Raw genomic sequence first — 12,489 nt, 5'->3', positions numbered from 1 at the left:
GCAGGAAAAAAAAGTTTCTCAACAGACCAGAACTCAGTCATTTATAACATACAGATGCAACAAGAGCCAAGAGGCAGCAAACACATTTGCCAAATGTACGTTTAATCTAAGAAGAAGGCTAAACTGTGGAGACACTGCCCAGATAATCCAGTTCTATTTCAAGATGCAGACTAATTTAGGTGGGCAAGAAAATACACACGGGAGCTCTATTTTGAACTGATAGCTACCGAGGCAATCCTTCAGTTTAATCATCGTGTTTTAATCTGTAGAGAGGGGACTAATGTATAAACAGAAGCAACATTGTTTCTGTTTAGGATCTTTCTGACAGTCTCTGTGGGACTTAAGTGGGGTATTCATAAGCAGACACCAATGATAATGAAAACCTGAGATCAATAGCATGTATGTACAGAAAACCGCATTTCTTCTCCACTGAGAGTTTTACATCCACTGAACGCTGGCTAAGGCATTCCCATAGCCACTTCAGTTTTCACCTTCCCTAGATCACATTCGTCAGATAGTTTGGAAGAAGCAACTGTCCTGCGTCTGTCTGGCTGCTTCCCACCACAGGTTGAAGCTCTTGGAAACAATCTCCAGAAGATCCTGACTTTTTGTGCCAATGATAAATTCTTCTAAAGTCAATTCTCCCAGAAAATAATAAAACAATTAGCAAGAGTCTTTGTCTATATCACTAACATACACAGTATATTCACCGGCATTTTTATTGATATTCTTATATCCTTTCATCTCAACCACTCTTTTTTTAAGCTCTTTAATGGTATATAATTGCTTTACACTGTTGTGTTAGTTTAATTTCTTTTCTGTACACCAAAGTGAATCAACTGTATTTATACATATATCCCCTCCCTCCTGAGACTCCCTCCCACCCTCCCTATCCCAACCCTCTAAGTCATTATCCATCATCAAGTTGATCTCCCTTTATTATGCAGCAACTTCCCATTAGTTACCTATTTTACATTTGGTAGTGTATATATGTCAATGCTACTCTCTCACTTCATCCCAGCTTCCCCTTCGCCCCCACCCCCACCCCAGGTCCTCAAGTCCATTCTCTACATCTCCATCTTTATTCTTGCCCTGTCACTGGGTTCATTAGAACTTTTTTTTTTTTTTTTTAGATTCCATATATATGAGTTAGCATATGGTATTTGTTTTTCTCTTTCTGGCTTACTTCACTCTGTATGACAGTCTCTAGGTCCATCCACCTCACTACAAATAACTCAATTTCATTCCTTTTTATGGCTAAGTAATATTCCATTGTATATATGTGCCACATCTTCTTTATCCATTCATCTGTTGATGGGCATTTAGGTTGCTTCCATGTCCTGGCTATTGTAAATAGTGCTGCAATGAACAGTGTGGTACATGTTTCTTTTTGGATTGTGGTTTTCTCTGGGTATAGGCCCAGTAGTGGGATTGCTGGGTCATATGGTAGTTCTATTTGTAGTTTTTTAAGGAACCTCCAAATTGTTTTCCATAGTAGCTGTACCAGCTTACATTCCCACCAGCAGTGCAGGAGGGTTCCCTTTTGTCCGCACCCTCTCCAGAATTTATTGTTTCTAGAGTTTTTGATGATGTCCATTCTGATTGGTGTGAGGTGATACCTCACTGTGGCTTTGACTTATATTTCTCTAATGATTAGTGATGTTGAGCAACTTTTCATGTGCTTGTTAGCCATCTTTATGTCTTCTTTGGAGAAATGTCTATTTAGTTCTTCTGCCCATTTTTGGATTGGGTTATTTGCTTTTTTGATATTAAGCTGCAGGAGCTGCTTGTACATTTTGGAGATTAATCCTTTGTCCGTTGCTTCGTTGGCAAGAATTTTCTCCCATTCTGAGGGTTGTCTTCTAGTCTTGTTTATGGTTTCTTTCTCTGTGCAAAAGCTTTGAAGTTTCATTAGGTCTCATTTGTTTATTCTTGATTTTATTTCCATTTTTCTAGGAGGTGGGTCAAAAAGCATTTTGCTTTGATGTATGTCATAGAGTGTTCTGCCTATGTTTTCTCTAGGAGTTTTATAGTGTCTGGCCTTACATATAGGTCTTTCATCCATTTGGAGTTTATTTTTGTGTATGGTGTTAGGAAGTGTTCTAACTTCATTCTTTTACATGTAGCTGTCCAATTTTCCCAGCACCACTTATTGAAGAGGCTGTCTTTTTTCCATTGTATATTTTTGCCTCCTTTGTCAAAGATAAGGTGCCCATATGTGCTTGGGTTTACCTCTGGGCTCTCTATTCTGTTCCATTGATCTTCCTTTCTGTTTTTGTGCCATTACCATACTGTCTTGTTCACTGTGGTCTTGTAGTATAGTTTGAAGTCAGGAGGCCTGATTCCACCAACTCCGTCTTTCCTTCTCAAGATTGCTTTGGCTATTCATGGTCTTTTGCGTTTCCATACAAATCGTAAGGTTTCTTGTTCTAGTTCTGTGAAAAATACCATTGCTAATTTGATAGGGATTGCATTGAATCTGTAATTGCTTTGGGTAGTGTAGTCATTTTCACAATGTTGATTCTTCCGATCCAAGAACATGGTATGTCTCTCCATCTGTTTGTATTGTTTTTGATTTCTTTCATCAGTGTCTTATAGTTTTCTACATACAGGTCTTTTGCCTCCTTAGGCAGGTTTATTCCTAGGTATTTTATTCTTTTTTCAACCAGACTCTTAATTCCTTAAATATCTTTATATAGAAAAGCATTCGATGGCAGGGTTGTGAGGTGAAAATACAGGTGATGAATACAATCTCTTAATTTTGAGTTGAGAACATCTCGTACTGTACCTCTATTCACATATACACTTACATCTCTACACAGTTGATTATTTGACCTTTAATCTTGAAGATATGACCAACTCGTAGGAGCACGAAAATTGCAGACTTCTAAGATCAGAAGGAAATGACTGTTTGCAAAGCTGTTTTCAATATTCCTCTCCCTGAGGAAATAATTTCAAGGACCATCCAAAGCTGTGCAGAGGATAAATATTTATTCATTCACTAGTTCTCCTCTCCTTTTCTGATTTTTTGATTTCTCATTGTATCTCCTTGACTTAAGCTTTAGGGCTACGCTGACCAGTCCAGTGCTATAACTATCACCTTATATCCATGAGTTCCAGCTGCCATGTTTCCCACTACCCTTGTCCCACAAGACAATTTTTCAACATTGGAGGTCAGGGGTGAGGGGGTTCTCTGTTGACTTAAATCATTTGGATTGTAACTATGGGTATATTCAAGTTGAAAAGTACAGATGAATTTTCTGATCTCAAGGAGACTGCACTTAATAGGGTTTGTGGTTCAGTGGGAAGTCAGCCAAGGACAAATGAAGTACACTGAATAACGAACTAGGGAATATGCACCTGGGGCAGAAAGTCAGCAGAAACTGATAGCAAGTGCTGTACTGTCCCTGCACTTTTTAATGGGTAAAGACAAATATCTAAACACCACAATAGTGGCTCAAATATCAATAAGCATAAATCATCACATTCTCATCAGATAGTTTCCTCTCGGTTTCCATGGCAAAATACTAAAATAAGTTTGTTGTTTTTTTTTTGTTTGTTTTGAGAGAAATCTAATCTCTGTTCCTTATGTTTTCCTTGTACCAAAGAAGTCTGTGCAAAACCCGAGTAACAGAGGCTAGGATTAGAATTCCCTGTGTATCCCAGGGAAAGTGCAGCCATGGAATAAACCAAAGTGAAGTAGGGAAAGGTGAAGCTAAAAAGGTGTGGTAAGTGTGTGGGTGGGAAGGGTCATGTGGGTGCAGTGGTGGGGGGGCAGGGGATCATTACTAACAAAAGAATAACTGTCCTTTACAAAGGGAAAACACACAGCTAAGTTCACAACCCAAAAGATTTTTCAAATTTCTAAGGACTCAGCATGACCAAAAGAGAAGTGGGAGTGGAGATGGGGGGCTGAAATCTGTTTTGACTGCTTATTTATAATAATACTTCTCTATTATCACTGCTGGCAAGGAAAGACGCTGTACCTGAAGGTGCTGGGATATAGTTGCCTGTGTTCAAAAGCAATGCAGGTTACTGATGTGGAAAAGAGAAAAAAAGATACAATGCTTTTGGAGGAATTTTTATTGCAATATAATTGACATATAACATTAGTTTAAGGGGTACAACAGAATAATTCAATATGTATATATTATAAAATGATTACTACAGTAAGTTTAGCCAATATCCATCACCTCACATGGTTACAATTTTTTTCTTATGATGACAACTTTTAATATTTACTCTTAACTGAAAAAATAGAATTTTTTGCAGCTGTTTTATCACATTTTTAAAAATACTCATGAATGCTGCATATTTGCTTTTTTCATGTTATATAATCACTTACCAAAAAAAATTTATTTTCCAAATTAAGCCTACCTACAGCAACTTATAATGCTTACTATTTCTAACATACGTATTTTGAAGTTTTCCTCACATTTCCTTCTAAGTCTTAGCACTCATTCATTCATTCAGCAAACATTTATTAAGCCCTAACTACAAGTGCCATTTCCTCTACCACATGGCTCCACCAGCACAGCCAGCCAGGGTTGTGAATGTGGGAAGTGCTCAGAAAACCTAGGCTGATGAATTGCTTTCCTTTATCTGATATTCTTACACACTGCTTCCTAATCCTCTAATTTGCCTGTGAATTTACACCCAGACAAAATTAAAAGCATGGTTTCTGGGTCTCCCTAGAAAGGATTACCTGTGCAGTTCCAGAAGCTTCCCATTGAAAGATCAACCAGCCAAGAGCTGAAGCTGCTAAGAGATGATTGAGGTGGAGATCACGGGACTCAGGAAGACCTAAAATGATGTTTGAGTTTTTGTTATTTTGTTTTCTATTTAAAAACACATTTCAACCTTTGTAGGGCATAATTTAGAAATTGCACAGTTTTTACGTGTTGAAATATACGTATGCACATAATTGATATCCACGTTATTCAGGGCTGTTTTTGTGTTGGTGAACCCATTCTCTACTCCTGGGGACTCTGAAGTTCAGTGTTATGGGTGCTTTTCCATGACCCACTACCAAGTTCAGCAGTTTTATTGGTGGTAGGACAGCTACTCATGAATCTTGTCTTTAGTTTTGTTTTTGCAATCTGGTTATTTTGTTACTTATAGATCATGTATTTCTTTCTATCAACATCTTAAATGCCTTTATAACATAACCCCAAAATTGCCTTTTCCCTCCAAAAAAGTCAAAATTTACTGTACCTGCCCACATTAGCATTTTTTTTTTTTTGCTGAAAGAAGTCAACTTGGTTAGAAAAGAAACCAACGTGTCAAGGAATTGTTTTTCAGTTCTAATTCTTTCAAATAAGAACTTAATGAAAATTTGTGCTGGGGCTGGGAAATTAGCAAAGATGGGACTGTAGAGTCTCAGGAGATGAGTGACCAGATTCAAGGGAGGATGCAGGATTTTAAATGACACAAGTTCTATATTCATTAGTAAGGTGGCACTAGAGGCATTTAGCAGCGTTTTATAGCAGAGTGTTAAAAGCTGCAGTTTTTTCTCTTATATAAGGAAACTTGATTTCCTATTATCTCCTGGTAGTTCCCAGTTTCCCAGTTTGATTCCACAGTGTTCCAGTCTAAAAACTGGTCCTTCTGGTTAGCCGCTCAATAAAAGTTCTTCCTTTATGTTCTGTTCCTGTTTTCTCTTACTCCAAATATCTGCCCAATAACCACCCTCCTTCATTTCCTCTGGCTTCCTTCTGTCTCTTTCCACTTTCACGGTTTATTACTATGAGCCACTTAAGTCTCCTTTGCCCCTGGGCTATTTGGCGCTTGGTTGCCTGGACACCTTCTGCTCTTGAGGTTGTGAACAGCATCTATAAATCTTCCTAAGTCCTGTCAAGGATGACTCCTAAGCGGCCCATTGTAGCGTGCTGATTGCTATTCCTCCGGGAGTAAAGGCTGCAGGATTTCATGCTTGACCATTTATCCTTTGTCTTTCAGCCCCTCCATTTTCATTCTTCAATAATATTGAATGTTGAGCTTCAGTTTTCTGGCCTTGAGATTCTCTTCAAGATCTCCTTCCTGAATGATTTTGTTCATGAAATAATAAAACTAATTTGTTCAATGACAGCAACGATACATGCTCAAGGTAAACAACCACAACACTACAGAAAGGTGAAATGAAAAGAATCCCCCTTTATCCTCTCCCTGCCCCCCCCACCCAGTTCTGCTTTCCACAGATAATTAACTTCTGCTAATCCATCTGTGTTTATATTTTGACATTTGCAACGCAAAGTTTAAATATATGTTAATTTCCAAACTTGTCTCCTAGATGCCTTTCTTCCTACAGATAGCATTGCACATTGCTTTTGTTTTATTTCTTCCTTTGCTTTTCATATACATCTTATCAGACACTCATTCACTTTACAACTATTCAGGGAGCACCTATTATGTGCCAGAAAGTGAGAGAGCACAGGAAATACCAAAGTCCATAAAGCAAATAGCTCTTGCCCTCATGGAGCCTATGGCTCTTCATCGTTTTATTTTCTTAGCATTAAACCTATACCTCTCTTTTGATTAATCTAACTGCAATTTGCTAACTACCAAGATAATTATGTCTAGAGTTCTATATAGCGGTTGTGTATTTTTCTGTTCCAACAGATTTGATGTTGGTCATTCTTTTGCAAGCGATTTGCATTCAAATTGGGATTTTCATATGTGCTCCTGAAGGTTTTTTGGTTGCATCCGAGTGTGCTGGCATCTTCTTATCTTTGGTTTCAATATTCATGGGATCGTCAGATACCAATGGCGTGCTTGCTGCTTTTTATTTTGAGAAATCAAAAAAGATATATGTCGGCACAAAGCCAACACTATTCTAGTTCACCTAATTAAACATCTCCATTTCTCCCAACTGATGTTTTGATAACAACAACAGTAAGTCTTATTTGAGGTATATACACTTGGGCTTGTAAGAATGCGAATAGACTCTCCTCTGTGATGCTCACATTCCCTTTACGTGTGAGTGAAGCGCTTTATTCTCTTCTGTCAAATACCAGTAAAATCCTTTTACACTTCTGCAAATATCAACCCTCTACGTCTTCATTACTTTCTCTTTCTTGTCCTCAGGTGCACTGGGCTGTCTGTTCAACAGCACAATTTTGGCATCTTTTTTCTTGATACATGGTATGACCCAGCTGTCCCTTGACGAGATAATACAGCCTCCAATAGTTTCCATATAAAAGCAAATTCTATCAGTTTTAATTCTGTATATGCATTTGCCAAGAAACAGTGGTCTGTTGTTATTCCAAAGTGCAACTAGTTTATTTGATATCTTCATTTTATAGAAGCCAATAACATTTTTTCTTAAAATACAAGGTTTTATATCAGAGGAAATGATTTGTGAGATTAGATCTGTAAACTGTCCAGAAATCATAATGTATCCCCTTCCTTCTGAGATATTCTTACAGGTCAAAGTTCCTAGTTCCCTAATCTCAGGTAAACTCAGTTATTGCCTGAGCCCAACACCTTCTCTCTTCTAGGTTCACATCCTTTTTCAACTCAGCTCTATTTCCAGGCTCCTTCCAACCACATTCCCCATTTTATTGGTTCCTTATACTTTGTTCTTGAGGAAACCGCATAGATAGTAAACAAAAAGTCCTGCATAATTTTCTGTTTTCTGGAATATTTCATCCATCTCTTCAAACTGAGCCATCCTCATACTAGAGAAGTCACTTTTCCTATTCCCCCCACCAGCACTATGAGCAAGATTCATTGATATTTTCAAACATTTTTGACCTGTCCTTTTGAAATTCACTTATGATACTGTCTTAAACATTCTTGATGTTCCATCTACTTCCAGAATATTCATCCTTTGATCAACGATTTTGACTCTGGGTTGAGTGGTTTATTCTCTCTACTCCTATCCCCACCACCTCTAGGATTAAAAATTAAAACAAAAAACAAAATCTCCAGCATTTCTCCTGTTTGATGATTATTTGGAATACGCATCTGAAAATAGCAACGTTTTCACCGGCCTCATCAGGCCCTCCTCTCTCCATTTTTCTGGTTCTTTTCTAGCTTTACTTAGCTTCCTTATCAACTCTGGGTAGTCTGAATCTGTTCCTTGCGAGCGTTCACAAGAACTGACTTGTTTTCTTCTCCAACCGTGTAGACCCAAACAGGAGTGATGACACCAAATGTCTTTGATCTTGGTGAACCAGTAAGTGAGCACATGGGCTACGGACTGAGATGAGGACTAGGTCCCTAAGAGGAAGATCGATGCTCTTGATACATTTCCAAGTTGTTTTTCTGAGAATTATACTCTTGTCCAGGTGTTTGGTCTGTTCATAGTGATGATTTCATTTGAACTCCCTCCCAGCCTCCTCCTTCTCACATCCTGCCCGACTCAGCAGCCACTGTCTGACCACTACAAACGGCCACACACAACATGAGTCCCTACTGCCCTCTAGTGTCCACTATAAGAAGTGACCCATGGCGGGCGGGTTGATTCTGTGGGTTGATGACCGTGACTCCCAAACCCTCATATCTCTATCCCCTCCCCAACCTGCTTTTTAATCTCTTACTAAGATATTTTCCACAGTGTCAGACTTTGTCTTTGAAGGATCGTCCCTAGATATGCTGCCTCAATCTCAAATCTATAGGCTCTATCAGTCTACAGATTAAAGCCGTTAGGTGTAAGCACCCCCCCTTCTCTTGGAATGTCTGTCATCCCTTCACTCCTGCCTCTGAAAAAGTGCACTTTCTCTGAGATAAAGAGGAGAGCAGATTTTAGGGTAAAAAAGCAGCTGAAGAAATGGGCAGAAAGAGTAGAAATGTAGAAAAGATAGAGCAGAAGTGGAGGCAAGTGTGGACGGCTCTTCCAGAAATGTGTTGTTAGAGGGAAGGAAAAATCTGATAGGAGAAAAAGATGGCATAATTGAAGTTAGGAGGGAAAACAAGTTTATTCATAAGTTGATGAGAAACCTCCAGTAGAAAGAAATTCCCAGAGCAAACAGCAGAGGGTCCTTCATCTCCTATTCTCCCACTTTTTTTCCTTTTATCTCCCTTTACTCTTCTTTAGATATACCAAAGTGTCAATCTTGGTGCATTAAATACAAATATGGTCAATAAATATTTATTCAATTGAATTGTATCAGCTGGAGAACACTGCACTGGTCAAATTAGGAAGCCCAAATGATATCACAGATAGGGTTTGCTTGAAAGGTTCATGTTTTTGTCTAGACAACATCCCTCCTGCTCGGTAAGAAAGTGAGCCCAAGGTGAGGAGCTACTTTACTGTCATTGTTTATATCAATCTTATGAAACACCAACTTGGTAAATTCTTCAGGATTCAGAGTTTGCTGGTCATTGAGGGCTTGTACTGCTTGCAAAGAAACCAAATCAGAGAGTTCAACTTTTCTGGAAGCAAATTCATCTTGTGACATTTCTTACCGCAGTGTGACAGAATTGGGGGAATTGTTTATGTCAGTTTTGCTCTCCAACCTGTTTCAGTTGTTAAAAACAAACAAGATTGTATGTCAGCTCTGGGTAATGAGGCTTGGAAAGTAAATGAACTGAGTATAGCATAAAGTCTTATTTTATACAAAGCGATCCACTCAACATACTAAGTAAAAAAGATATTGAGCCCACTGCAGAAAGCATCGCAGTGGTAACTGCCATAAGAATTCTAGACCCAGAAAACAGTGTTATCATTTTAGACTAATTATCTTTGATCTTGTGATGAACATAAAAGGATGTTCTGTAACCAGCTAATGCTTCCTCTCTGGTTTCCGCCACTGGCACCTTTGGCTTTTTTGTGCCCTTTGCAGAGTGATCAACTGGGAAGACAGATACACATGCCTCGGAAGGACACTGGGTTTCTCTCACACTCTGCCAGCATCTTTTCCTCATGAAAGCTGTCAGGGGACACAGGGAAAATGACATTTCCAGCTTTCCTAGAGGGATGATTTAACCACCCTTCCTCTCCCCACCCTCGCCCCAGGTGATTAAATTAAATGACCCATATTTGATGTAGAAATTCATAATAAAATGAAAGAGACAGAGAGAATGGATTAGTCATCTGGGAATTTGAACATAACTTTCATGATTGAACAAGAAGGAATCTTTAGAAAAACTGCTGGAAACATATTTCAGTTAGAGGCATGGTCTTAAATAGGACTATCTCTTGCTGCTTCTGAAGCACTACTAATCCTGAATCCAAGGATTCACCACAGTTAACAGTGGCAAGGCTCCACTCTTGGCCTGAGCAAGCTGAGATCTCACAGTTAAATAATACTTAGCGCAATAGTTAGATACACACAGCCTCCTATTAGATGACAGTGTTCAAGGTTTCTCAGGGTCTTAGCAGAGGCTCCAAAAGTCTTGAAAATTTGGCTACGTGTCCAGTATTCCCACATCGTGAAGTACTATTAGACGGTGTGCATAAGTCATATGAAAAGATTATGAAATTTCTAGAATTTGTCCATCACCCAACTCCAGGCAACATAAGTGAGAGTGGAGGATTGACTGGAAGGTGGAGGAGGCCTAAAGGGATAATAATTCGGAGGGAGTTGTCAGGATGCCTCGTATCCTGCCTTTTCCAAGAGAAGAACAGGGCTGGGGGTGGGCAAGGAGGCACGGTTTGTTTCCTTCTTTCCTTCCTCATTCAGTACGTCTACTCTTTCTCCCCCATCTTGTCAAGTCCTTCTCTGAGCCCTCTCTGAGTGTGAGCAGGAGGAGGGAGGAGAGAAAAGGGGAGCAGGACAGCCCTGACTTGGCAGGTACGGTCATGATCATAGTTTCAGAGCTCTCCAGAGAGCACGTGTTTAAAGCCCACTCTTTCTCTTAGGCCTCTCACCCCCTTTTCACTACTGAGACTCTCCTGCAACTCCCTAGACATGAATCTTGCACTTTGATTCTAGCTGATCCCTCGAGGCTGCTTCTACAGGCTCCAAGTCTGGGTGTCTAAACATCTGCACCACTGACATTTTGGACTCAACAGTTCTTTCTCGTCCTGCATTGTCCTGTGCGGGGGAGAAACGTTAGCAGCATCCCCGTTCCCATAGCAACACTGCACCCTCCCCACTCTGCAGCTGACCACCAAAATGTCTCCAGACTTAGCCAAATGTCCCCTGGGGGAAGGAGTGCAAAATCGCTCCTGCTTGAGAACTACTCTCCAGATCTACCTCCAGCTTTCTTCTTCTGAGGATTCCTTACTTCTCCAAGTGGCCCAGCTGAACAAGATCCAAGACAGCTTTCTGCCAGCTCCCTCTCTCAGTAGCCCATATCTGATCCACGAAAAAACCCAAGCATCCTTTGTCCCAGCAGATTCCAGGAAAGCAGATACATCCTAAACTTCATTCTGCTACTCTGCTGCCACGGTCTGCTCTTCAGATTTCTCTAGTGTGACTCAAACTCTGAAACACTGTGTTCCCCAAACTGCAGGGAACCTCCACACCTCACTAGTCTCCTCAAAACCTCATGCTATTGATGTGAGGGCTCTTACACAAGAAATTCTCTCCAGTAATGCTTCTCCAAAACCCTTATCTTGATCATTTTACACCCTTAAAGTGAGGTTAAGATGTAATTACTTCTTAAGCCGGAAAGAGAAAAACAAATACTGTATGCAAACTCATATATATGGAATCTTAAAAAAAATGGTACTGATGAATCCAGTGACAGGGCAAGAATAAGGATGCAGATGAGGACGCGGGGTTGGGGGGGAGGGGGGTGAAGGGGAAGCTGCGATGAAGTGAGAGAGTAGCATAGACATACATATACTACCAACTGTAAAATAGGTAGGGGGAAGTTGCTATATAACAAAGGGAGATCAACTCAATGATGGGTGATGCCTTAGAGGGGAGGGACGGGGAGGGTGGGAGGGAGTCATGGGAGGGAGGGGATATGGGGATGTATGTATAAATACAGCTGATACACTTTCGTGTACCTCAAAAGCTGGTACAAGAGTGTAAAGCAATTATATTCCAATAAAGAGCTTAAAAAAAAAAAAAAACCCCAACAAAACAAAAAACAAAGATGTAACTACTTCTTTTGTAAATTCTGCCTATAATCTAGTACTTCCTTCAAATCTCCTGATACTTGGGCTGAATTCCATTTTAACATCCTGTTATGTTCTGAGAGAACTTATACAGCATGTATCATTTTTTACCCTGTTTTTTTTCCCCACTTGCCATTATATAGAAAGTATATTTGTAGACCACTGATTTTTTTTATAAGTACATATTTCATTGCATTATTTTAAATTTCGTCCTTTAGGTTGTTTTTTATTTTTACTATCTTAAATGATTCTGTGATGTAAATTATAGAACTTCTATCTCTGGCAATGTTAATTATTGTTTTTCCTGACCCAAAGTAAGGAACGTTGACTCTAAAGTGAGGATAAATTTTAGCCTGTTAATGCCAACCACCCACTTTCCAGGCACGTTTTATCCATTTATGCTCACTCCACGCTCTTCTCACAGTGCCCTTGACAGAATTACATCGTTTTTAATCTTTATTAATTTTAATCAAAGA

General features: G+C 39.5%; 1 protein-coding gene across 1 annotated transcript in view; it reads right to left on the bottom strand.

Moving 5' to 3' along the window:
• Positions 1 to 510: 510 nt before the first annotated feature.
• Positions 511 to 12,489, bottom strand: part of GUCA1C (guanylate cyclase activator 1C) — a 34,743-nt gene continuing 22,764 nt past the window's right edge. Inside the window, 2 exon segments of the mRNA XM_057696412.1 lie at positions 511 to 645; positions 9,255 to 9,337. Of these exon segments, the coding sequence (XP_057552395.1) occupies positions 511 to 645; positions 9,255 to 9,337 (218 nt within the window).

Source organism: Hippopotamus amphibius, chromosome 10 (genome assembly GCF_030028045.1).
Source record: "Hippopotamus amphibius kiboko isolate mHipAmp2 chromosome 10, mHipAmp2.hap2, whole genome shotgun sequence".
Lineage (NCBI taxonomy): Eukaryota > Metazoa > Chordata > Mammalia > Artiodactyla > Hippopotamidae > Hippopotamus > Hippopotamus amphibius.
This window is presented reverse-complemented; position numbering and strand designations above follow the sequence as displayed.